The sequence below is a fragment of the Nomia melanderi genome, chromosome 10 (assembly GCF_051020985.1).
Source record: "Nomia melanderi isolate GNS246 chromosome 10, iyNomMela1, whole genome shotgun sequence".
Classification (NCBI taxonomy): domain Eukaryota; kingdom Metazoa; phylum Arthropoda; class Insecta; order Hymenoptera; family Halictidae; genus Nomia; species Nomia melanderi.
In genome coordinates this window covers 11183896-11211126 of record NC_135008.1, presented here as the reverse complement: position 1 = coordinate 11211126, position 27231 = coordinate 11183896, and the positions used below count along the sequence as shown (strand labels likewise).

Sequence of the window (27231 nt, the reverse complement as noted above, 5' to 3'; positions counted from 1 at the left end):
AGCGTCGACACACCCTCTTTTAGCGGTACACCCTAAACAGATGTCAGGACACGCATAAACTTGCGTTACGGGAGATAATCCAGTGATTTTGGGCCGGTTACCCGGAACACAGAGAGACGGACCCTGCGTGTGCACACGCGTGTGGCGCGGACAGACATAAACATGTCGATAAACCGCGTCCTCCCGATACGAGCTCTGCCTCTTTGAATGTTATCGGTCCACCCTGCGCGAGGGTACATATATCGAAGGCATGGCCGACGTTCTGAAACGCGTCAGATATCGCAGCCCGAGACAGTACGGTGGCTGTGCGCGTTCTGGAAATTTGTTGCCGAACGTTTCGCTACCAGGGACGATCCTACACTGTGGATTTAGAATAAGCTGTAATGCTTGTAATTGTAATTTATCATAAACTCACAATAACAGAGCAAATAAACCTTGTGGATAAAATAAATTATAATAAATCAATGAAAATGGAAAAGAATCTCCAGGGTTATGAATAAATCAACAGGCAAATGAACGAGCATATTACGTTTCGGGGAACTGTACTGTAAAGGCGCGTTATTCTGTGTAAGTTTTTTAACAGACCTGATTTATCATTCGCAAATAAAAGTAAGACAACTTGAATGAAGATAATATTATTCTTTATGTAAAACACTGAAACGAAGCATTCGGTTGAGTAGAATTGTATTTGCTAGATTCGCGAATTTTACAGATAAGCCGATATATAGATCTACAATTCTTGTTTAATCTTTTCGTTTGTATGTTAAATTCGTATTATTTCCACGAAAGTGCATTGAAAATGAAAATAGATTATCCAAATTTTAAAAATTTGGAACAAGTTCAATATGCTTTTCGCATCGGTTATTCAAGGGTTAATGAATTAAATACTTAGCGATTAATTTAATTAAACAGTTATGTAAACACATTAACTGTTGTATTTATAAAGTTAAAATTTTCATGTTTATTCAACGATTACTGGACAAGTGACTTTTCATGTTCTCATTTAATATTTGAAACTTTACATGGATAACTAATTCATCCGTCTCTAATCCTTATTTAATTATAGCAATTTGCATTCTGTCTAAACATATTGCGAAGAAAATGAATTCTAACCCGTGAACTGCTGCCAATTCTGAAATAAATGGTATGTTAACATGCTCAACGAACCCCGAACCCCGATACACATTCCCCCGGTGCGCTAATTTGAAAGTACGCGCTCGATAAATCCCCTTGAAAGTCTCGCATTGCGCGCCGAACGTAAAAACCGCGGGTTCAATTCAACTCGGGCACCGTGACTTATGGCCGATCAGCCAATATTTTTCTCTTAGGTGAAACGCCATTTCGCGTGCACACACACGGCCGAAACGAGTTTGCAATCCGAGTGCTGTAACTTCACGGTCCTCTTTTATGCGCCCAGTCGCTTCGATAAATCCTTGCCCCGTAGATTGATAATAATAATCGGGAGAACTTACGAGTCCCGGTTTGTTTATTATACACGCGAAATCACGAAGATCACATTTTTTTTCAACCCTTTTAGTACTGAATACTACCAGCCGAAACGTTCCGTATGGATGAATTAATATATACAATGCGTGATTAAGTTGTAATCGTAATTCCTTAGTTTTACCAGATTGAATAATGGCAAGAAACGTGCATATTAATATCGTACACTTATAATTGCCATCACGGCACGTATGAGATGAAAAAATACAACAGTGTCTTTCAAATGATCGAAGATTGAGGTTAGCAACAGGATAATTGAACAGTTTTTTAGAAAACACCGTGAGTACTAAAATTGGAAAGAATATTTTTCTATTATGTAAAAAACAGAAAAATTCTATACATAGTCTACGTCTGTTTGTTTCACAGTATTATTATCGATAACAGAAGAATAATATTTCATTTGGAATCAAAAGAACCGAGTACTATTTATCCTTGTCGAATTCCTTTTAAAATCGCTACGAGTCTGGCACGTTGCTATAAGGCAAGGGGTTAAAAGATGAATAATAAAGACATGAAAATGTACATTCTCACGAAGTGAATGCATAACTGTGTAGTGAAAGCTCTATGAATTCATATCAATGATCAACGAGCCAAGTCATCGAGACGCCGCGCCGTGTACGTAAGTGTTCGCGGATCGATTAAAATCACGTCGCCGTCAAGAATACCGTCGCTCGATGTGCGTAGGGAGAAACCGATAAGAATCCGAGATGCCTGCGTGTGGCCAGTTGTCTGTAAATACCCGTTTAATCTACAACGCTGAGCCTCATCAAGCCGCAAGTTCTTCGTACGCTAGGCGCCAGTTAGTGAACCGTTCACCCGGTGAACGATGGCTTAATTAAGCGACACGAGCGCCGAACGTCTTTTATTGTCTCATTTCCATAAATCACCGGAAACCGACTCCGCTGTTCTGTACATCGCGTTCCATCTCCACAATCTACGATACAATAAGATGTCACTGTTCCTATCCCGTTACAGTTCGCCGATGCACGTGTTGCAAGAATGACATCGAAAGATGTAACTTATTAGTCCAGGCTAGTTTTATGCATCTTCAATTTTTAACCTCTTGCCTTATGATTTATTCCTTAACTATATTCGATACAACTACTTTATCATTAATAATTTATTAGGAAAAGACACCATTCTGATGCTTATTTTATGTCTATGTATACTTCAAATGATAACGACTGGTAACAAACAATTTATATTTAATTTAGATTAAAAAAAATAAATAACACTTGGATTTGTCAAATTCAGTTTAAAATTTTCGTTATAGGAGGATTTAAAAAGAAAACAAATAATTGTCACTAATCTTAGAATTAAAATAATTAAAGAAAAACTCCTTTGACATACGTTGTAAGAATTATGAAAAGTAATAAACAATTGATTTACTAAATTAATCGTTATTTCCTGTAATAATAAATTCTACTAATTAACTACATTATTTCATTACACGTTACAAATTTCGCAACCAAGAATCGATACAATCATTTCTGTTCATTTTGTGAAAACGTTATACTCATCGGGAAACGATTTTATCCGAAAAGGTATTCATTCTCACCTCATTAACACTTCTGCCAACTGCATAATTAGCCGTTGTACAATCACTTGAGTTACAGTCGGCTCGATACGATAGAAAATCATTGAGCAATACATACATGTAACACGTTTTCTTTTTCGTCTGTGACGCCGACGAAATTGAATTAAATACCCGATAACGAAGTAGAAGCAACGTTATTTGACCTCCAATTTCTAACGACAAGATATATTCCGTAATTAAGCCGAAAGCGTGGCGCGGAGAATGGGTGAGAACGGGGGGTGAGGGGGCCGTGGCTGGCGCGAGTCGAGGTGAACGCCGCCGCGAGGCCTGTTTTGCATAAAAATTATAAGCCGAATTAATGTTTTCACCTCCGTAAACGCGTGTACCCGTGCTCATGCGCCACGTAGTTTGCAGTCGGCCTGTGCGTGACTAACACAGTGGTTTATTACACGTTAATACTGATCCGGTACCGCCGGTGCTTTCTCACGCGCGGATCCCGACTCACCACTGCAAAAGAATGCAGTCACCTTGCCCTGCCGAACTTTTTTCCGTTCTTGTTCTCCATTATCTCTTATCTCATCCCTTGCCGTTCCTTTTTTCCTGGCAGCTTCAATTATATGTTGTCAACCGTTTACTACAGAATTTTTAGGTATTCTTGTTATGTTCGTGTCGCCATATTGCATTTCAGATCACGAGTTTGGACGTTCACTGCAAACGTCTCATATTTGTAACGGTTATAGTCTTCTACCTATTTTACATAAACGATGAAATTAATACTGTAGATACTGTTATTCAAGGTTATATAGCGTTATACTTTGGATTTCAGTGACTCCTTTTGTTGCAATTGTTCAACATTTTGTTTAAAAGATTTGTTGGGTTTTATTGAATATTGAGACCGAGGAGATAATCACGGAACGTTTTATGAAAATTTTGAATAACTTGATGATCAGTGTTTTAATATTGATTCTTTTTATTAAGATTATATTTGTATCTTTATTTATTATTAAGGTTACATTTTGTAATAGGCTACGCTAATAACTGTACAAAATTAATATATTTTAACACTAGATTTACGGACATTTATTGTATGGTTTATTTTGCTCCTAGAAAAATTCATATTTGTTCATTGCGAATTTGGAAGTTACATGTTTAAAAATAGATAATTAAATTACATAGCGGCGTCAGTCAAAGTCGACGTAAATATTTACTGAATAGTATTTATAAAATTCAATATATGTCAAATTGATGCGTTCCGTAAATCTAGTGTTAAGTAACAAATATAAAGATCCTTTCTTTTCCTCGGCGCCACCGAGTCGTCCATCTTCCTTCACTTTCTCTGACTGCACTAATATTTGATCTAATCAGGGTCGAATATTATGAGGGTAATAAAGATAGGACAATAATAATTTCCATGCAATTTTTTCTGTCTGCCCGCAGGTGGTTTGGCTGACCGCAGTCCTGTGCCCGCGGCTTGTTGCCGCCAACAACCTGACATTATCTTTCTCCTCTCGTAGGACCAGGGAACATCCTTTCAGGGGACATATCTCTCGCTGGTAAGTTGTACCGCAACTCAGACGTTTCTAACTCGCTTTAACGAATGCTTCTCAGTCGCGAAAACGTAGCGTGGAGCTGAAAAGTTGGCACTTCAAGGAAAATAATTTCTATTACTTAAAATATTAGACGGATTCATAACATATAGTTACGTGGAAATACTTTTTACAATAATTATTACATCGTTATTTCAATCTCATTAAAACTACAATTGACAAATGTGTCAAAATATTGTCCATACCTAACTTTTAACTCGTACAGAAGCAATGTGTCTTTTCAAATGCTAAAAGATCTGCTTAACCTCAAGGAAGCTTCATGTTCAGTATTCCTCAACCTCAACTATACGTAAACCACAAACTTCTCGTGCTGACTTTAAAAAAATGAATTTCGAGACTCCTACAACTGTCGAGAAGAAAAACCGTAAGTTAACACGTTGACTGCCATAACGGTCACTAATGGCCGATGCTTCTGAATTGCCTTAAAACAATTATACTATCTAAGATGACCGATGTCGCATAAAAATGTCCAATAAAGTAAGTAAATTGATAACTGTATAACGTAACGACTGTGATGTCAAATAATTAATAATTGTTCTCGTTCATCTTTGCTATGAAAGAATAAGTGTTACATAAAAAGACACACTCGTAATGTTGTTCTGATTGCTTTGATTTTAAACCAGCGTAAATAATGTAAAGTTACTACAGTTAATAGGCCTGCAGTAGATAAACTGTTAAAAGTGTCTTAAGCCAACTCTTCAGCGTCAAGCTACACGATTCCCCCTCCCAAAATAACGAATCGGCGAAATACCTTGACACCGTTCAACCCTCGCGCGGTAGCAGGTTTAACGCGAGTCACCTGACACATATCGATCAGCTGAATTTCAATTTTCAATCAGTGCTGGCCGATAGCCCGTATATCTCATCAGCCGTCGCGGCCGAAGCCTGCTCAATATTTATTGCCGCGAGTGTCAACCTGTCTTAATTATTATTAATGACTCGCGCGATACGTTCGCTCGTCGAATACGGAATCAGTCGAAGCTGCGTTGCGTGAAGCCCCGTCCCGCAGGCGTTGTCGCCTTTTCTATATTCCCTACCCCGGACATCGTCCGCGAGCTGCATTCTACCGCGCGATTTAGACACGAGCCGCTACGTTACCGGCACGAGTGGAATGTTCAGTCGAACCGTTCCGGTTACCGGGATTTTTTTCTGGTTTATTTTCTATTTTCAGTTCTCTCTCCTCCCCCCCCTCTCCCTCTCTTTTTATTTCTCTTTATCTGTTTTTCTCTTTCTCACCAACGAATCGCCCTCCCGTATCTAATTTCTAAACCTCGCGGCGACGGCCCGTTCACCGAAATTTCGAATGGTTTCTCTTGGTCTCATCAGTCTGCCTGTTTTTTCTCTCCGTTTGTCTGACTGTTTCTTTCTCTCTCTTTCTCTCTCTTTCTCTCTTTCTCTCTTTGTCTCTCTCTCTCTCTCTCTCTTTTTCTATTTCCCTTCTCTCCGGTACGGCGAACTCTTTCCAGGACGCAGACCTTGGACGACACGACCAAGCGGATGACTTATCGAGAGATGAACATGATTCTGCGACAGGAAGGAGGCGAGGACGGGCTTCCAGTCGATTGCTGCCCTACGGTATTGGAAATGGTGGAACCGGTCGGCGGTCGAAATCGGGACGACATGTACGTCCAGCTCTATCGGGATGGCCAGAACGCTCAGAGGTTCTTCGAGTACTCCTGCAGGCCAGACGTCCTCGACAAGCCGTGCAGGTTCATCGACCGGAAGTTCAGTAACCAGTCCAGATGTGTGCAAAAGTTCTCGTACACTTACGCTATCATTGAGAATTCTGGATCGAAGGTACGGATTAAGAATTAGCAACTTTGAGCTTCTGAGTAATCTTCGCTCTCGCGGCGTCCTCGGATCATCCTTGGATCGTGCGCGACGAGTTCATTAACTAATGTTAACGTTACAATCGAGAGATTTTACGGAAAGATTAGGAACTATCCGTTTGTTAACGTCTGTCAACGGGATGCCTAGGGAAATGAAGTTCTTTACAAGATTCAGTTTCACCAGTTAGATGTCCATGAAATGTTTTTAATTAGATTGTGACATGAATACGAACGAATAGCACATATATGCTGATTTATAATTTGGATTTAGTTTTTGTCATTCAAATTGTAAGAATTTATTTTATTTTTATATATTCCACGTTGAATAATCAGTCTTATTAAATTGCATGTTTACTGATTTTTATGAATCGAAAATGTGTTGTTTATTGAAATGAGGAAAATTTTCTGGAGTTGGCAAATTAAAATGTAATATTGTCAATTGTTCCCAGAAGGGTAATAAAAGAGAGCATAATAGGCACCATAGGGAACGCCTGACCTTCACCGCTAACACGGAGGGTGGATCGATGTGGACGTTGGACTACATCAGGGTACGAAGTGGCTGCAGCTGTGAGGTCATGCCGAAACCGAAAAAGAAGAAGAAATGCAAGAAATGCAAACCGAGGGGGGACCAAGACTTCTTCGACCCGGAGACGTGAGATCTGTGTTGGGGTTCGAGGAAATCGGCGCGGTCCTGCCTCGAAACTCGTCACACCACCGAGAGTTCGTTACGTCGAGTGACAAGCACGATCCCTCTGACTTCGACGATCCCGATATTCGTAAATGAAAACGCCTCAGAATAGTCTGGTCAAACATTATACCTTTTTGAGACTGAGAAATTCAATTGTCAGATTGTATAAGGTGATAAATAATTATTGACAGGATTCGTTTTCGTTCATCTGGGATCTTCAAATCAAATGGATCAAACATTGAAGCCTTTTTACATGGATAATGCTTGTTTACTTCTAAAGTGCCTTCTTAAATTACTTGTAACGTTTATACTAATATATCGTCGATGCGATAGAGATTGTCTTCTATTGCTGTATTTATTATTAATTTACTGTTAAGGATTAGCGATAGCGTTTTAGAGGGGAGGTTTTGCCAAACTGTATTCAACCTGTTTTTTTTATTAAGATTAACTCTAAGTTGTTGATGATCACTGTAGCCGAATCGAATTCGATCGAACGTTCCAGATAAGCTATTCCGTATTTTTAAATCATATAGTTCTAATTTCATATATTTATGACATTAAAATGAATCAAAATTTTATTCACATTTAAGTATTAACTTCGGTAACAAAGTTCAAAGGAAGTTTTTTGGGAAGTGGTATTACAAATGATATTTTTAAAAATAATAATGACATTGAAACAACCGATTTTGATTCGGTTATAGTAGAACGGAGTCAGTAGAATCTCCTTAAGTGAATGCGGACAGACTGAAGAATTCGAAACGTTCGAGCGATAGAACTCCAAATTTGTTGGGCACATTTCTCAATCATTACTAGACTGCGGACACTTATGCAAATATATATTTTATGGATTATTTTATAAAAATAAAAAGAAAATCAAAGAATGTTTACTTTCTACCGGATTTCGCTAAACTAAAAGTGGAATGCAAACGTTACTACTCTTAATTCGACATTTTCAAGTTTAATTTACTTGTAATTAAACGGTTTTTTAAGTTAAAGTTTCTTTTACATCATGTTGTTTTATAGCTGTATGTTCACCAATGCATAATATTCGCAGTTTAGGAATCCTTTAGATATATATTGAAAATAAATGAATAAAATCCGCAGACGAATCGTTAGGGTATATAAATGTACTAAAAATAATATACTCGGTATTATGTAACAATAGACAGACGTCTCGACCAAGCTTGTATTTAACACCTAAGCAATACTTTCCGTTCTTACACGCGGCCAGTTTTTATCATACACTCATATCTGTACATTACAGAGTTGTGCCTATTTGTTAATGTACTACGATAGTAATAAGAGTAACGTAGGTTTAGTAGCTTATTATTAGTTGTAACGTAACGTTTCACAGATCTGCATAGGATTCGTTATGGTATCGATAACGAGGGCCAAACAGACCGCTACTTAAATTTATTTAACTAATTCAACTTCTATTTAATACTAATTATTATTTTCGTTGTTTTTTTCCTGAAGCACTGACTAGAAGAATTAAAGGATGCAACGCAAAATGTTGCATTATGTAGTAGCCATGACAAATATCGATAAATCTGAGTATTTGGTAAGGTAATCCGTTGAAAATTCGAATAGCGAGTTGTGTAATCTACTATAAAATACGAATTCATTGAAAGTGTTGAATTTACTTTATAATTGAGTACATAAGTACTTTTTTACAAGTTTAATTTTTAAATATAGATATATCAAAACTTACATTAATTAAACGCACAAGATACAAACAAAGAGCTTCTACCATTTTAACAAACTTTACAATTTATTTGTTGTGTTGTACATATCAAAAAGGTACATAAATGTTGACATAAATATATATTTTTATTCCGTATGCGTTGTATTAATATAACACGTAAATTATAAGTAATAATCATTTCGTTTATAATTACAAATAGTGTTCGATAACAATGTACTTACATAAATCACAGTTGTCCGATGTACACAGCCATAATTACGAACAAATAGTTATTGTGTCATTTCACCATTTTAAAGTATTTATGAATGTACTATAGTAAATTACAAAGCATATTTTATTATTAAGGATCTTTATAATAAATATATTTTTTATTTTACCATCGTAATTGTCATTAATATTGCAACAAGCGATTTCAATTTGATAACACTCATGTATTATAATTACGTATAAGGCTTGCAGATTTATGTTCTGTATCGTCGTGTAAACATTGTACATAAATGATATTAATACAATTGTTATAAACCGTTATTCGCTCACTTCCTATCCCGTTGTTAGCATTAAAATAATTTACATATAATTTCTTTAAAAATGTTGTATCGCATATTGCAAAATAAATCAGTATATGTATAAAATAAAAAAAGAAGAAATGTAAACTTATATTGTAGAAATTTTATAATTATTATATTCATTTAAGACTCACAATTACAATACAGTTACTATGTAAATTTGATTTTAAAATTGAATATAATTCATTTTAGTTGATAATTTAGGTATCTATTTTAGTGACCGTAGGTAATAATTTTACAAACAAATATGAATAGTACGTACAGTGTCCTCTGTGATAAAGGATCTGAAACATGAAGGAAGATGTTGAACTCAGTCAATAATACAGATAGTCGTCCTAAGCTTTTGTCGATCTTTATTTTCACAGTGAACATATATACAACAGCTTCATTCACCATCATTATATGAAAATTTGTACAAGATATATTCCTGAAATATTTATTTATTCGTGTAAATATTCCAAAATAAAATGCTCAGTGGGTAACATTTAAACGAGTAAATCCATGCGCATGCAAGTAACTATACTAACATGCCAGCTACAGTGTAGTTCGGAAGGGGGTAAGCACAATTTAATTCGGAGGACATTCCGATCAGGTGCCATTCGCGGAGACACGTGTATGTAGATTTTTCGTTTGGCACCTGCCAACGAACAGGTGAAAAGATTGCCGCTGCACGATGATGTTCGTGCCTTTTATCACATACCTGTAATAACTTCTCATTGAAATCTTGACGTTCGTGTGTGGAGTACGCTGAATGATAAGAACAAGGCGGGCGAACTTATGAGAACGTTCGTACCGCCTTTCTTGACACGATACGCTGTAATTAGATGAAACGGGGCAGTACATCGAGAAATATTACGTTGCATGCTTGAAAATGTCCTCGGAAACTTCCCTGAGCGATGTGCCAAATGTCGTATCGAGACTACATAATTTACGCTTAAATCAGGAAGATGGGGATGATTCCCAGCCGAATGTGAATGTAAACGTCGCATCTGGAGATTCTTCTCCGGAGACTGCACGAAACACCCAACCCATTGGCAATGTCACCCTCTCTCGAGCCAGACGTGCACTCAACTTTGTTTGTGATGAGGATCAACCAACTTCTTCTATGGCTAGAAGCGGAGAGTCTTCATCTTCTAATGGGGATAAGTAAGTCTCCAAATAAGTTATATTCCTATGCTATGTTTTCAATCAATTGCATTTTACATATATTAAATATATAGTTGCATATAATCATAACATATTTATATTGACAATGTCTTTATATTAATTTTGATGGTATTAATGTTTTAGTAGGCCTCCAACAAATGCAGCAAATACGTTGCATTTGGAAGGAAGACCTCAGAATAATGTTGCCTTGGAAAATACATCGACAAATAGTCAAACTACTGTTGCGTACAATTGGCAAGGTACAAAAGCTACAATGCGCGAAAGAATTGTCTTTCTATTTAATAACGAAATACTGTCAGATGTGAGCTTCATAGTAGGAAGAGGAGCTCAGAAACAACGTATACCAGCCCATAAACTAGTCCTATCTTCTGGAAGTGCTGTTTTTGATGCAATGTTTAATGGAACACTTGCAACAACTTCTTCAGAAATAGAAGTACCTGATGTAGAACCAGTTGCTTTTTTGGCAGTGCTTCTTTTTTTATATACTGATAAGATAGAAATAGATCCTGAAAGTGTGATGATGACATTATATACAGCTAAGAAATATGCTGTTTCGGCTTTAGAAAAGCACTGTGTGGATTATTTAAAGAGTAACTTAACCAGTGATAATGCTTTCTTGCTTTTAACCCAAGCTCGTTTATTCGACGAACCTCAATTAGCTGCAGTTTGTTTGGATACCATAGATAGATTTACTACAGAAGCATTGAATGCAGATGGATTTACAGATATTGATATTGATACACTAAAGATTGTTTTGGAAAGAGACACTCTTCGTGTTAGAGAATCTAAAATATTCCAAGCAGTCTTAAGGTATATAAACTTACATTTATTTATCTCCTTACTGTGCTCAAAATTATCTATGTGATATTTGAAATAGATGGTCAGAATCAGAATGTATAAGACATCAACTACCAGTTACTCCAGAAAATCAACGTTTTGTGCTGGGTACTGCTTTCTCATTAATTCGTTTTCCTTTAATGTCTAAAGAAGAATTTACTGCTGGTCCTGCACAATCTGGACTTCTAAATTATGCTGAGGTTAATACTATGAACGAACAATTCAATATGTACCTTTAAACATTTCTTATACTAATGAAATGTGTTTTAGGTTCTTTCTTTGTTTTCATATTTCATACTGAACCCAAAACCAGTAGTTGAATTTCAAACAATGCCACGGTGTTGTATGACTGGTAAAGAACAAACTGTATGTAGGTTTCAACATACTAAAAGCAGATGGGGATATAACGGAACGAGTGATCGTATAAGGTGTGTATATGTTATATTCAATTATATTCTTATAATCTATATAATTTAATGAATTGTGGTTATAGATTTAGTGTTGATAGACGTATATTTCTTATTGGCTATGGAGTCTACGGTAGTATGCATGGTCCAGCAATATATGAAGTATTAATAGAGTTAATACACACTGCTTCTGGAAAAGTGATTGCTACAAATTCAACAAGTTTTAGCTGTGATGATTCAAAATACACTTATCGCTTAATGTTTAAAGAATTAGCAGAAATTTTACCAAATACGATTTATACAGCATCTGCAACATTTAAGGTCTGTGCCGTACAATATTAATTTATAGCTTTCTACATATCAAGTACTAATATTACATTGTAATCATTTCAGGGTCCTTATTCTTATTATGGAACTAAGGGCTTGAAAACTGTTATGGTAGATAGTGATTCAGGAAATGGAAAAGTTAAGTTTGAATTTAGTATTGAAGCAGGTGATAATAATGGAACGTCTACAGAGGAAGGGCAAATTCCTGAGCTTATATTTTACACTTAATAACTCATGTACATAATAACAACATTCCTTTAATCAGCTTCATTGTCTTTCAAAATTTAATACATTAAATTGAATTGTACAAAAAATTTTATATGTCAGTTTCTTTGTCAATTATATATATACATATACATACACATATATATGTGTGTGTGTATTTTTTTATTATTATTATTAAATACAGTGTTTTCAATTGAACGATCCACGAGTATGATAAGAAGTCTTTCAAACTATGTTTAAGCTGCAATTAAAATGATGGATATTTTATATAATATGTATTTCATTAAAACAATCGAGAATGAAATTTGTGGATCTCAAAAAGGGCCTTATTGGGACAAGAGACTGATTCATGCAACTGATGTAAAAGCAAGGCTGAAGTAAATGATTTATGTTTTAATCCACTGAGTATTTTAATGCTCGATTTCTTCAAAATTAAATGGAATTTTTTTAATTTTCTGCAAAACTTTAGAATGAATAACAATCAGTTTAAATTGGTATGTAAGTTTTAAGAAGTTTTATGAAAGTGGCTGTATGCTGAGCAAGTTGCAAATATCTATAATTGAAAACAATCTATTTTTCTATTTCTTCAAACAGTATGTACATGAGTGGTACTTTTCATATATAATAATGTGATCCTTGTGTAAATTGATGGACTATTATTTTTATTTACAATAATGTCCTATTTAAAATTTTGTCCTACTTTAAACTTCAACTTTGTCTTCATGATTATAAACTCTGTATAAAATAATACAGTTCAATAATTATTAAATAATTCTTTAAAAAAATTAGAAATTAATATTAAATTTGTTAAGATTCTGTTCCATTTTAATAGAACCATTGTACATTGTGTACATTTAGTAATTAAATAAAAGCAATATGCTGTCTTTATTTTGCTATTATTTAATTTCGGAAAGGTATAAACATAATACTCTGGAAAGTTCATGTATGCTTTCATTATAATGTTTGATATAATAAATCTTCCAAATTTGTTATTTTTTAATTAATTATGCAAACTAGTCAAACATGATTCATCTATATTTGCACAATGAAAGAAAACAATGCAATATTTTGCAACTATTATTTATATTTCAATTGTATCATATGTTGAAATAATGCACATATAAATATTAAGAAATTAAATAAACTATTTGTTCAAGGAAGAAATTTTATTTATCCTTTTCGACTTGGAACCTTGCAAATTTTTGCTTAAACAATTACTTTTTAATTTTCTATTAATTCATCACATGCATTATGACAAAATTTTTAATTAAAAAATTTTAAAGAAGTTGTTTTATTAATTTATAAATTTGTAAGTTTAAATTTATAAAACTATTTAAAAGAGGATTTTCTATTGGTAATTCCATAAGAGGTGTACCATATAATAATGTAAATGCATTTAACAAGTAAAATTAGCATGAGAATCTAATATGTATGTGATCTATTCTATAGCATTCAATCTATTAATAATCACTGTTTGTTATAATTTTTAGTCATTATGTAATTATTTATGTATTGTTTTTATTGGTCAAAGAAAGGAATTATAGGTGCATAATCTGAGTTCATAGTTCAGTGAGCAGCAAAAAAAATATATACACAAGGGATATTCGACGTTATGATGCATTAGTAAGTAAATAAATAAGTAAATAGATACAATTCCGAACGGATTGACGGATGACAAAGAGAAGGCGAAGAACTACCAGGATGGAGTAAATACTTCTTGAATTTACTGTTTTTATAGATTGAACAGCTCATGGATTTTCATGGCTCAAATCAGACTATTTTATCACGAACTTAAGATTCGTACAGATGCTGCATATTATGGGAATTTTATATAGGCATTTTTAACGGTGTCGGTATTTCAGAATGATAGAGAGAAAATTACATTGGTGTAACATCTGTACGGATCTTAAGTCTATGGTGAAATGAGCATTAAAATTCGTAGCTTCTAATTGTCGGTATTATAGATCACTGGCAATACGGAACCCCATAAAATATCCAGCCTATACTATACCTTGTCTATGACATAAAACCTCTCCAGTAATGATACTGAGAGTGTGTAGAGTGATTAGTAGTGTTGGTTAATATTTTTATGAAATTGTATCGAATTTCGGTACTAGTTGTTTTGCGCACTAACTCGTTATGGAGTCGTGGCTTATGTTTAGGTTTTGTTAACTACTGTAGTATGTGGACAACATACTTCAAAGTTATTATTGCTTAATTCTAGATTTAATAATAACAGTTATAACCTAAAACCCATTTGTATCAGATACGTTTATGAAGTGTGATATATATTACAATAGAAACGATACAATTCATTTCTTTTAGTATTTAGAGAAAAAATTCAATTAGTGCAAATAGTGACTGTGTTAACGTTATGACAAAAAAAATATTTGACAAGGTTTCATATACATTATTCCCATGGCTAAAGGAAAATTAAGAGGCTCAGACTCCAATAATAAGGTATTTACATTCCTGGAGTAATGGTATAATGGTAGATATTGTTTAGATTAATGCACTTTCTATAATAAACAGTTAGCAACATCCAATGCAACCTTTAAAAATGGAGAAACTTACACATCAGAGTTTGAAATTAATGAAATACCACCTAGTGCCCGCACATTGCTTACGAAGGGTTATATACAAGATGAGATTAATTCCTATTCTGGTAGATATCCACATATCACAACATTATACTATGTTTCTTTTATAACTTGGTTCATCTTCCATTAGCATATTAAATATCTTTTAGGTGCCACTGTGTCAACACGTGGGCGTTTTATGACAGAGCAAGAAAAGATACGTTGTCCTAATGAACGTCCTTTATATCTATATATACAGGGCCATACAAAACATAATGTAGATTGTATGTTATTTTTCTTTAATATCTTGTTTAAAAAAGTTAGAAAAAAAAGTACTTTAAAATTCTTTCTTTATTACCTTTCTTTTAGTGGCTATACAAAAAATCAATGAGATTATTAAAACAGAACATCAGAGTTCATTAAATAGGCCAAGTAGATTTACTAATGCACCACCACCACTTATGAGTTTACATTCCGGAGTTACATCTGTGGTATGTTATGTTTTTGTATAACAATCTTTGTTTTTATACTTTATGCATTTATTTATCTACATACACATAATCATAACAGGAAAAGATCTGTGTTGGGATAGAGAATGCTCCAGAAGGGTTTGATTTACGAGGTAGAATTATAGGTGCAGGTGGAGCAAATTTGTTATATATTAGAGGAGAAACCGGTGCAAATGTAACATTAAGGGGCAGAGGATCACAGTTTATCGATCCAATTTTAGGAACTGAATCTCCAGAACCACTTCATTTGTATATAGAGTAAGATCATTGCTAATGCCTCTCTTAAAAGCACTTTAATTTTGTAATTGCAAAGCATGTTATATGGTTTGTTTATATAGGCATCCAAAACCGGAAGCATTACAAAATGCAAAACAGTTAGCAATTAATTTAATTCAAACAATGCAGTCTGAATTACAGTCATACATACAGCAACAACCACCACCAGTACAATCACAGCAAGTTATAGAACAGTCGCAAATACAACAAAGTATGAATTCTAACTGTTTTTAATGAGCATTGTGTACTGTTATACATTGTTACTATTGCTATTTTAATTTTTATAGCAGAATTTCAAACCATGAACATTGGTACTTTGGGACAACCTAATGTTGTTACTATACAACATCAAGGTAGAGCACATACACTAATAGTTCATGGCTATTAGAAATTCCATTTGTAACTGTTGTAAACCATTTTTATTTAACAGATATAATACAACACCCACAAAGTAGTGTAGTAACATTACCAGCAACAATTCTCACTGCTACAGTAGCTGGTGGACCAGGGTCTGGTATAACAGTTCCTCCTCCTGGAGTACACATTCCTCCTCATTCTGGACCATTAGTACCACCACCACAAGCTCAGGTGTGCTTGCATAATTATTAAAATTGAAATAGATTTATTGTTAATTTTAATAAAATTTATCATTATTCACTGATATATTTCATATTTAGGAAATACAAACATTCATGCCGCCTCCACCAGTTGGTCAAGTACAATTAATTGGTCCTCCATCAACAGTAAGTCAAGTGCAATATCAGATTCATCCTGGACAACCATTACAAATTCAAGGGCTTCAACCTGGATCACAATCATCTCCTCAACCTGTGGCTCAAATGTATGTAATGAGTCAACCACCACCACAGAATCCAGGTCAACAAAACTTTATCACAAGTAGCAGTGCACCGGTTAGTGGTGCTGTTTCTTATGTGTACACACAACCAAATGTGCAAAGGCCTTCTACACCTCCACAAGGGATTATTGAAGCTGTTAATGTGAATTTACAACAACCACCACCAGCAGCGCCAATTAACATAACTCAGCAACCACCACCACCATTATTACATCTTCATTTTCCTCCTCCAAACTTTCCCCCGAATCAACCACCACCTCCTGTACCACAAACTTATCAAATACAATATCAGCAGGTACAAGCACCTGTATCACAATCACAAACTCAGTTTGTGTTGCAATCTGGCGAACATATTGTTCCACCCCAGTTACAACAAAATCATGAGCAGTCACAGGCAGTAACTCAACATATGTTACCTCCGCAATTTGAAGGTCATACTCCCCAATTTCATTTACAAGTACCTCCTCCATCTACACAGACCTTCTTAGTCCCCAATGCTCAATCACCACAACACCCGCAACAACATCCTCTTACCCCTGGAAGTGAAGTTCAACATCAACAAGAAGGACCAGTTGATCAAGGACCCCAGCCACAGCCAGTTCCACCTCCACAAATTGTACCACCGCCATCAGGTGCTCAAATGACAAATTCTATGAATGTTCTTACTAGTATCCCTCCGCCGACGCAAGCACCACCTCCACAAAATGCTCCGTGGTTGTATCCACCACAGCAACCGCAACAGATGTTGCAATCTCAAGGACAATTGCAGGTAATTTTCTATTCACTTATGTTTACTGAATGTTACTGTCATTTTTGTATCATTAAATAAAAGTGGCAATTCTTAATTATGTAGGTTCAAATGCCACCGACAAATATGCCTCTGCATAATGTACCTCCCCCACAAGTTCAGGCACATATACAATACCATGCTCAACATATGCAATATCAGAATGGTCATATGCCACCGCAAGTACACTATACAGTACAGCCACCGCCTCAACAGTTTGATCAGAAACCTGAATCACCTGAACAAAAATCTCATGGTGTAAAGAGAAGGTTTTCAGATGTTGAATCAAATCCGGTAAGTATTCGAGGTTATAACATTTTTTAAGACATATTCGTTGTTATAAAATGCTTGATAATTCATATTAACTGTTTCTTGTAAATGATAGGAAGCACCACCATATCAGTGTGGCCCACTACCGGCTCAGCGACATGGAACAGGGTAAGTAAAATAATTAGTATATGAATTTTCTTTTGTATTTACAATTAGTATAATTATTACGTTTATGTGTGTGGAAATATATTTTCACACATATATGGCAGTTTTGCAATGTGTAAAAACATAAAAAATTAATTGCATGAATAAAGCAGGTTTAAAGATTTTAATTATTTAATAAATATATGAATATTAAAAAAGGGTTATACTTATTTTTATAGCTAACGTCGATGTGATATTTGATAAAATTCAAAATTTAACATTTTTTATTTTTTTATAATATTAAATTTACAAGAAATATTTTTTTTTATTGCTTCTAACTATTTGGTGCACTAGTACTAAGCCATTGCTATCTTCGATAATTTTTGAAAGCTGCTTTATAAATAATATTTTAGATATAAAAATTGTAAGTTAAATGCAGCCAATTTATTATATGTATTCATTATATAATGTGCTTGAACACATGCACTTGAATACATTAAATTTCTTTCAGAAACCTGCTTTGATCAAGATCTACCAAAATCAGTATATAGGAAGGAATCACATTCAAATATTAAAAGACATAGTTATACCTAGATTTTTTAAATAATAACACTGTTATTTTAAAAGTTAAAAACATTTGATATTATAGTGTAAGGAACATTAATTTATTGTTGTCAAGCTACAAATTGGTAATGAAAATTTTCTATATCCACAACCACAACCAATTTATTTTTAAACAATTGTTTTGCGTATAATAAGAATTTAAATTGCAATAAAACTGAGTCTAGTAAATCATGTAAAATTGTTTAAAGTAAGTGATTGTGAATATAATAAATTTATTCACAGAATATTATGTTAGACAGAGTACTATGTTTGTGTTGTTTTTTGGTAACAATTTTTTTGTAAATACAATTTGAAGAGTTCTTCTAAATTTATAATATATATTTACAATAGTAATAATTAATAAAAGCTTGTATATAATACATATCTTTATAATTAATTATAAGATCTTAACAAAAATTATTCGTTAGAAAAGATACTATTTTTGTATTTGTTGATGTTACTGCTTTACAGATATCAAATATCAAATGATTGGACATACTTATAATAATAATATTCTGTGTTAAAAATACAACTAAATACATATTGCATAAGGTTTGTATTATTAACTGTAACTTGGAGATACCAAGTACTTTTAATATTTCAGAAGTGTCCACGGCAGATCATCAGGTGATATTTGCTTAAATTTTGAAATGTTTATCTGTAATAATCAAATGTGTGTTAATAATTTGTAACTCAATTGTTTAAGCAGAGAAGGTGATCGGCAGCAACAAGTCTTACATGGTCCGTCACCAACAGCTGCGGGTCTACCTCATGGAGATCGAAACAAGCTGCTAATGCCACCTCCACATCCAGGTCTGTAACTAAGAGTATTCAAGATGAAAGAGTGCTGGATACCTCTTGGAAATTAATGCATGAAATGCATTAGATTTCTTATTATTAATCAACATAAAATATTTCAGAATATATTTGAGCTTAATTATATTGCAATATTTATTCACATGTATATAATTTAACAAAATGTTTGTACTATTATTTCAGACGGGTATTCAGCATTGTTTCTCAATACTCTTAGCCTGTAGTATATTATATACTGTAAATATATATTTTTGCTAAACAGTATAAATTTCTTCTTACTCTTAATTGATACATATTAGCAATCTGTTTTTTTCATGTATTCATTCAAACGCATTGCAGATGGGCGACAGGAATATCTACAAGGTTAATGATCCTATGATGCAAATTGCTTTCCATTTAACTTTATTTATTATTATTTAGAATTAACAAACATTTCGCTACATTATATAATTACAACAGTTAACTTGAATGTCTTAATTTTAATGCTTTTTCATCATATGTTTTTGATTAAGATGTATGAATTTTCAGAATTGTATAAGAAAGTAATTTTACATTTCAGTGATTGCTTTTAACCGATATTAACTATAATTATTATTCTTCATGTTATGTTAAAATATATTTTAATCTGAGTATTTTAAGTTTAACAAATTAAAGCCTCAAGGTTGTATAATCTGCGGATCAGACATCTGAAGCCGAGCATGCGAATACACGGAGTAGCAGCGCACGTTGTCATATGAATGTTAACCATTCTTATTTTCACAAATTATTTACTCGAGTTTGTTATGTGTGCAAAAAATTTGCAGAAATGCGTTGGTTCTTGCTGAATAGCTGTCTACCATTGATTCTGTTATTTATTTATATATTACAGTGAACCAACTGATGAGTTAGTGGAGTGTTTTAACCAGAAATCTGAATTACATGGGATGAAAATGTATTTTTAAATATGAGTTTTCTTTTACAGATTACAAACTAGTTCAACAACACTAAATAAGTAGGATAAACGCGATATGGTAATGGTGACACCATGATCGATTCTATGAATCTATTTATTACCTGTTTTCAGCTATCTATAGTGATTATAATTGTTATTTTTTTTAGTTAAAACTGGCCAATGGCGTGAAATATTGTTATTTACAAGATCAAAGTTTTCTTACAATACAGTAACCTCTTGAACAATAAAAATAAAAGACAGTGGTGGTTAGTTAGTCCTTAAAAAGAAAATTGCATTTACAATACTTTAATCTTTTTAGTATTGTTACAATATTTCATTACGTTATTTGCCATATTTAGATATACAATACATTTTACGATATAACCGTTTTGGATCTTCCAATAAAATTCTTTTCATTTTATGAATTGTTATTATTTAGGTGAAAAGCGGAGCTTAGATCAAAAATCTGCAGGCATAAATTCAGGTATACTCAACATTTATTACAGTATACTTCTTTCAATTTTCTGTTCTCTGCAAAACAGATATCGTTAAGTTGGTATGCTTTTGTGACAGGAAATGAGCAGAATCCAATGGGAGATTCTGTAAACATTCACCCTGGAAGTGGCCCGCCTTTACCTCCTCCACTTCCACCACAAGCACCATGGCAGACACATCATGTCAGAGCACCATGGGGTAGACCACCACCAATGCCAAGAGATGGAGAGCATCAAGGAATATGTCCTACTCTACCTCCAACGAACATGCCTCCACCTCAAATTAGACCCAGAGGTATTCATAAAGAATCATGATAATGATTATGATTGAGTTTGTGTAATTATGCGAGTTTTAGAAATCTTGTTCCGAAATGAATATGTGGAATCTGTCCATATACTTTTCAATTTACTTGATCCTATATAATACGTTATTCTGGTTAACTGTTATACTAAGTACTTGATAGAGACAAATATAGAGAGAAACATTTGATGTTCAAAGGCGTTCTTGATATCTTAAATGCCACAATTGTAAATAAATAAATTTGTTTAATATATGTGCTCTATAAAATGGAACCTATTTTTATGTAAACTGTGTTTACGATTTAAACTTTTAGGTTTCATTGTGAATTGAATGCATAAAGTAATGTCCCAATGTTCTTATGATTACTTAGGACCCGTTGAAGGTAATCGATCGCCTGTTCAAAATGCGATACTGGAGCACCCGATGAATATCGAGTATAATCAAATGCCACAGTATACGACAAAACCTCCTCCTTACAATTCACATCCATTGATGCAATCCATTTGTAATCCACCGCCACCTCCTCCGCCGCATCATCAACAGCGACCGCAGCATCCTTCCCAGTCGTTGCAGCATTACCAGGTGCCAATTTCTCAAGCATATCAACCACCAACCTCCTGTCCACCGTGGATGAATTGAATTGAAGGAAAATGAGAACACAATAGACGTGAACGAACTTCGTACGCTAGTACCTTGTAAAGATGACTGATGCAGTCCGTCCGTCCGACTACATCGACGCCATTCCACCGCGAGTCTTATTGACACGTTGGAGCCACGTTAAACGGATGGACATCGCATTACGTTATCTTCATTCAATTGTTCCTTGCGATAGTTAATTATAATTTAAATATCCGTTGCGTCGACGGTGTCGCTGTAGAATATGCTGTTCTGTAAAGTGAAAACTGTGTACATGTTACGAAATTGTAGTTAAAAAGTGTAAGGCTTTAGATAGCGATACGCTAGTAACGAATTTATAAATACCCTGTTAATGAGTGAGAAGAGTAACTCGATTACCCGATCTAATTAGGTATAACATCGAGTCGCGGTAGTCCATTGTTTCTAATGAAAGACTACTCTTCTAATTATCGGTGCAATGCGGACGCATATAGTTAGAATGAAGTTATAGTTCCAACAGATGAAATGCTTTCAGGATTCACGCACACAGATTCATCGTAAAAATCTAGGAGTACATACTTTTTGTAATTTATAGAACATAATTAGCCGCTCTAGAATTTAACATACGCTGCCTGTTTCTTTTTTTCCCCATCGGTATACCGTACCGTATCATCTGTTCATAGACAATACACACACGGTACATGGGATTTTATATGCAAACGCGAATAAATCGTTGCTGACATCTTCGACGAAGCGTTATCCAAATTCCAGGGTTTCCTTTAGCGCGAAATTATAGCGCGATCCTACATGTTGTGTGCTCTGTGAGCAAAGCGAGACCAGTGTAACGAATTAACCACTATAATAGTACAACGCCCCTGATTTTACAACTAAGTGAACAGGGTGACTATTCGCTCCTCTCCTCGCCTGCGACTTTAATACAGGAATTTTTAAAGCAGTATGATATTTTAGCGTTATACGATTATACATCACTCTCGAATCGAATGAATTTCAATTGATGTACTAAATCCTTCACATTGAGTTAAGCCACCGTTTTTTTATGATTTAGTTATAGAAATATATTTTCCGATGGAATATCATTTTTTGAATAAATTAATTTAATCATAATCACTGATTTATTTGGTCCCTTTCTTTAGGCATATTGAAACCTATCGCGGAATTTTTAATTAATCAGTTTTAAAAATTTTATTATAATATGATAATACTACGATTACCATTTCGACTGCACGATAAAGTATTTGATAGATTTTTGACAATCTTCAATATTTAATATCCACCTCAGTTAACTGCTATCGCTAAAACAGCCCTGTTTTTGCTGCCAATCGTTCGTTGTTTTAATTAAAGCTATTAAAAGGTCCAACACGATACCCACAGTGATGGAATATTAGATTTTTATGCAGCACAAAATTCTATTTAATACAAATCCGATGAAGCCGTACGCCACTGAAATTGTCTGTCGTTACGTGGTCGAATGGCACGCATTAAAGGGCACAATGGAATGGACTGCCATAAAATGGAGGCCGTTACAATGTGTAATTAAAAGAGAACGTCAAGATTTTGCGGCAATGATACAGTTGTTCAAGAAACATATTTTATGCTGAAAATAAATTGATCGTATGGTACCACCATTTTTATTTATAAATATAGTCAGCTTTATTTAAGAATTTGTTTTAAAAAAAAATATAATTTTATTAATATGAACACCAAAGAATCAATTTGTGTATCTATAATATTTATTAAAGAATATCGATTATAAAGGTAAGTCAATATCAACTTTTATTTCAGTTTATTTCAGTTCTTTGTGTTTATTTAGAGATAGACAATGCTCAGCGTTATTATACATCGTGATTTGCTATTTTCGATTGTGTAGTGAAAACTACAATATCGGTTAAAATCTAATTTGACGTTTCACGAATCAATTACGGGACGAAGTGGCACACTTCATCGTTCAGTTACCCTTCCGTCATTGAAATCATAACCAATTCTCTCGAATGAGGAATAAAGCTCGTCAAAATCGGGGGACTGGGTCGGTTTGATGCCGCCTACTTTCAGATCAATTATCTCGAATGAGTAATAAAGCTAGCTAAAATCAGGGGAATGATCAGTTTCACGCTGACTATTTTCAGCAATGTCCCAGGTTTGTCCGTCCTCGTCACATCAGCTGGTCGCAGCCGCTGTTGCTTTCCGGCGTGCACGTCGTAGGTTCCCAAAAAATTATGGTCTTTCTGGTAATTCTGAGGATGCGATGAAACTCGACAAGGTAACCTCTTTCGAAATATAATACCAAAATATTTTAATATATTATGAGCACCGAAATAAACGAATATTAATCATAATATCTCTCATGCTCGCTTTATCTCAAAATTATCTATTATATCCATATATTATTATCCATCAAGATGTTACGGATTAGATGATACTTACAATATTCATCATTTACATTATATTTTCATAACATTTATGTTTCAAAACTAAATTTTATCTCTATATTTTGTAAATTTACTTATTCGTTAAAAAAATGCTTCAATTGCTTTCTGATAGTAATTACAGAAAACGTTTCTGTTTAGCGTTACATTAATGTTATATTTTTAGTTAGTTCTATCTAAGACGAATTTAAAACAGAATTTTTATACACATTGTATATTATATTTAATGACAAATCGAATCAGGCTGAAAGTGTAACGGGGAACCAGGACCTGCACGAGCAAGAAAATTTACCGTTTTCTTCAAGAAAATACTCGAACTCGAGATCAGGTCGTGCTGAGACTAAGGCGGTCTGGAGCGACGAGTACGGCGAAAGTGGCTCGATCAAGGAAAACTTACTTCAGAAACCAATAATCTGCAGTTGCTGTCGTAAACGCAACGAGGCTGCAAAAGCTAACGAACCGGCGAACGTTTTTAAGACAGCGGATCAGTGCAGCGCGGGGGATACGCTTGACATCGTTCCAAGCAAAGAATACAATGAGATCTCGAAGAAAGGCGATCCCTCGAAATCAGAACAACCGGACAAGTACAATTTCACTAGTTCTTTTAGCAGAAATGATATTGTATCCAGCCATCCTCGTATTACGACGGATGTTGTAGTTCTATTTCTCAATAACAAACGAACAATAACAGAGATATCAGACTGTAGATCTTCAAGCAAATTTATGCGGTGAACAATTAATGCGTAAAAATAAAAGATAAAATAATTCATCCCATGATAGACTTATTTGAGTTATACGCAGAATAAAAATTGTGTCTAACGCTATTGAAATGTATTGCAATATTCTTCTTACTATTAATTAAACGATCATTAAGAAACCGTATAATTACGATTTAAATATCAATTTAAAAAGTTTCTATGGAAATTAATTTGTAATATCACTGGTCTCCCTTAGAAATGTATTCTCGGCAAAATAGCTTGATGTCCATAGCAGGGTTTTCCGCAGAGTAACTTATTTTATTTCCAGTTCCGACGTAAGAATGATGAAAAGTTTCATAACGGAGTCCAGAAATTCTAGTCGTTGCCGCACTTCGTATTCCCATTCACGGAGACGAAGCCCAAAAGATACTTCGGCCAAATTGGATTCCGTTAATCTTCTATACAGCGAAGGATACGATCGGGTAGATAACATTAAAGGCAGCAGCCCGTCCGAGAAACGGAGTAAGTTGAAATTCCTCGCGTTCCTGAATCACGGCGACGTCTCGATGAATTATCGCGATAATTTCACTTCGTTTAGAGTGCAACACGGAGGAACACGGTTGCGGCCGTCCTGGCTGCAAACCGGATTGCCGAAACTCCCGGTCGAGGCTGAACATTTTTGGATCGCACACGGATAACTCGCACGCCAACATTCACCGGGCATGCGATTTTCATTGCGTGAAACATTCCAATATCGATTTGCTGCGGTCGCGCCAGGATTTTTGTCGTTACCTGAATCGCAATCATTGCTGCCATCATAACTGTTGTTATCATTGCAACGGGGAAGATCATCGCAGGTTCGTGAAACGTTTGTGCTGTCACTTTTGAAATCATTGATTACAGACGGAAATAGTAAATAATAATCATATATTTTTCTTATATTATGATGGCAGCACATAAAAAGTGAAAGTTTGTAGTGTCGATTAAAAAATCAGTTCGCCGCAATTGGTAACTAGGATCGAATAAGTTTAACGAGAAACATATAAATTTTGAAGACTTGTTTATTTTATATATAAATGTTCTTATATTTATTATATTTATGTATTTTTATATTTACTTTATTTTATATCGTGATAATTAGACCGCCGATTTTTATGTATTTATGGAAAATTGGAAGGTGCAAAATCACATTGGATGCACGCGATACGTAGAAATATATAAAAATCTGAAATGCTTTTTATAGAATTTTTTGCAAAAAACTATTCGCCACCGTAATTATATTATTATAATTATATTCTTGAAAATTTGAATTCGCATAAAGACCCGCAGTCCAGTAATAATTTATTTCATGCCATAGAAACAACGTGTCATTATTATCTAAAATGAAGAAAATTTTCTTCTTAGTGTTTCGTCAAAAGAAAAACCACGGCTCGCCTCGGACACTTGCCTCTGTTCGTCGAATTCCGTCGGTCAGAAAAGGTGCTCCAGCAAAGGCTACGTAACATGCGAGTCGGTCTGCCATCACGATTGCCATTTAAGGGATTTAGAGAAGATATCCACTGTTCAGGAGCAGAAGGATGAAGAGTGCGACGATTGCGTGGGCACGATCGATCACAAGGATTCCCTGTGTATCTTGGCGGAGAAGTACAAGGGCACCAAGAAGTGCAGGCAGAAGAAGTATTTAGGTGAAAACGAATTCTCGGACGATCGAGTGAAGGATGATTGCAACAAGTCATTCACTTCCGAAATCAGCTGTCAAATGGACGAAAGCACGAACCTAAAGCATCGAGAAAGATATTTCGCCAACGACAAGAAACCATGCAGAGCCGGTTGTGTGCCGATTTTCCGGGAGGGGGACTACAATCAGTTAAAAAATTTAAAGTCTCGTTTAATGAAGACTGGAATATGCTGCTCTGCGAAAGGCACGCCATGGAGACACACGTTTTAGGCCTGACTAAATCCCAGATTGTCTTGTCTCTTGTATTTTTAGGACAGTTCTTTATATACGTCATATTTCTCTATAAAAAGATGACTTCGGATGGTTCGTGTTTATTTTAAACTTGTAAAAAACTTGACAAGTGAAACATGGTTCTTAGATATCTATGAAGGATACAAATTGTATAACGGTTTTTAGGAATACTATGTTAGTTTCTTCGTATTGTACCATGACATGATTTATTTATACGTATACACGTATTTTATAAGTTTGCTTTTGTTTCGTATCGTCGTGTACAATTGCAGCTATCATTTTTTAATAAACTGTAAATTGTTTATACCCGCCACGTTCTAAAGTTGTGTCATTGTTAGTATTTTCTCTATATTGATGCTGTTATGAGAATTTCGGCCAAGCCAATTTTCTTTACGATCATCGTAAGTACTTTCAAGGAAACGTACAAGCAAGGTTTAACTTCATCGCGAAGGAACTTACGCGTTTTAGGGAACTATTTTTTTAAAAGTATTAAGCTAATAAAGTTAATCAAGCTATTTTGGAAATATATTGCTTTAATAAA

At 34.5% G+C, this 27231-nt stretch overlaps 4 protein-coding genes across 18 annotated transcripts in view; all 4 read left to right on the top strand.

Annotated features, from left to right (window-relative positions):
• Positions 1–9288, top strand: part of LOC116429661 (uncharacterized) — a 155860-nt gene extending 146572 nt beyond the window's left edge. For 5 of the 6 annotated variants that reach the window (XM_076371227.1, XM_031982836.2, XM_031982835.2 and 2 more), the window contains 3 exons: positions 4478–4593; positions 6114–6444; positions 6926–9288. In XM_076371227.1, coding sequence (XP_076227342.1) covers positions 4478–4593; positions 6114–6444; positions 6926–7132 — 654 coding nt within the window. In that variant the 3' untranslated portion in view covers positions 7133–9288. Of the gene's footprint in view, positions 1–4477; positions 4594–5472; positions 5800–6113; positions 6445–6925 lie in introns of those variants that run through there. The other variant, XM_031982839.2, reaches the window with a different exon arrangement.
• Positions 9289–9764: 476 nt separating this feature from the next.
• On the top strand, positions 9765–13514 carry LOC116429688 (BTB/POZ domain-containing protein 2). 3 transcript variants are annotated; one of them, XM_031982910.2, is made up of 7 exons: positions 9765–9991; positions 10379–10581; positions 10726–11412; positions 11480–11639; positions 11710–11867; positions 11933–12167; positions 12240–13514. In XM_031982910.2, exons 2-7 carry the CDS (start codon positions 10541–10543, stop codon positions 12399–12401), a joined length of 1443 nt encoding a protein of 480 aa, XP_031838770.1. In that variant the 5' UTR covers positions 9765–9991; positions 10379–10540; the 3' UTR covers positions 12402–13514. The 3 variants fall into 3 exon arrangements, with proteins under 3 accessions (XP_031838770.1, XP_076227341.1, XP_031838768.1); XM_076371226.1 differs by having other exon boundaries at positions 9765–10581; positions 10729–11412; XM_031982908.2 differs by having other exon boundaries at positions 9765–10581; positions 12240–13512.
• A 343-nt stretch (positions 13515–13857) lies between these two features.
• LOC116429687 (uncharacterized) lies at positions 13858–22687 on the top strand. 8 transcript variants are annotated; one of them, XM_031982904.2, is made up of 16 exons: positions 13858–14104; positions 14724–14858; positions 14931–15063; positions 15148–15261; positions 15347–15468; positions 15548–15744; positions 15825–15973; positions 16050–16115; positions 16193–16350; positions 16440–17387; positions 17472–17699; positions 17791–17843; positions 19132–19235; positions 20609–20653; positions 20743–20958; positions 21335–22687. In XM_031982904.2, the coding sequence occupies exons 2-16, from the start codon at positions 14817–14819 to the stop codon at positions 21601–21603; spliced, it is 2844 nt and encodes a 947-aa protein (XP_031838764.1). In that variant the 5' UTR covers positions 13858–14104; positions 14724–14816; the 3' UTR covers positions 21604–22687. The 8 variants fall into 8 exon arrangements, with proteins under 8 accessions (XP_031838764.1, XP_031838766.1, XP_031838762.1 ...); XM_031982906.2 differs by having other exon boundaries at positions 14363–14858; positions 16053–16115; XM_031982902.2 differs by having other exon boundaries at positions 14363–14858.
• A 1038-nt stretch (positions 22688–23725) lies between these two features.
• Positions 23726–26669, top strand: LOC116429725 (uncharacterized). The gene is made up of 5 exons (XM_031982999.2): positions 23726–23857; positions 24267–24607; positions 25050–25243; positions 25320–25578; positions 26126–26669. Exons 1-5 carry the CDS (start codon positions 23726–23728, stop codon positions 26667–26669), a joined length of 1470 nt encoding a protein of 489 aa, XP_031838859.2.
• The last annotated feature ends 562 nt before the right edge of the window (positions 26670–27231 follow it).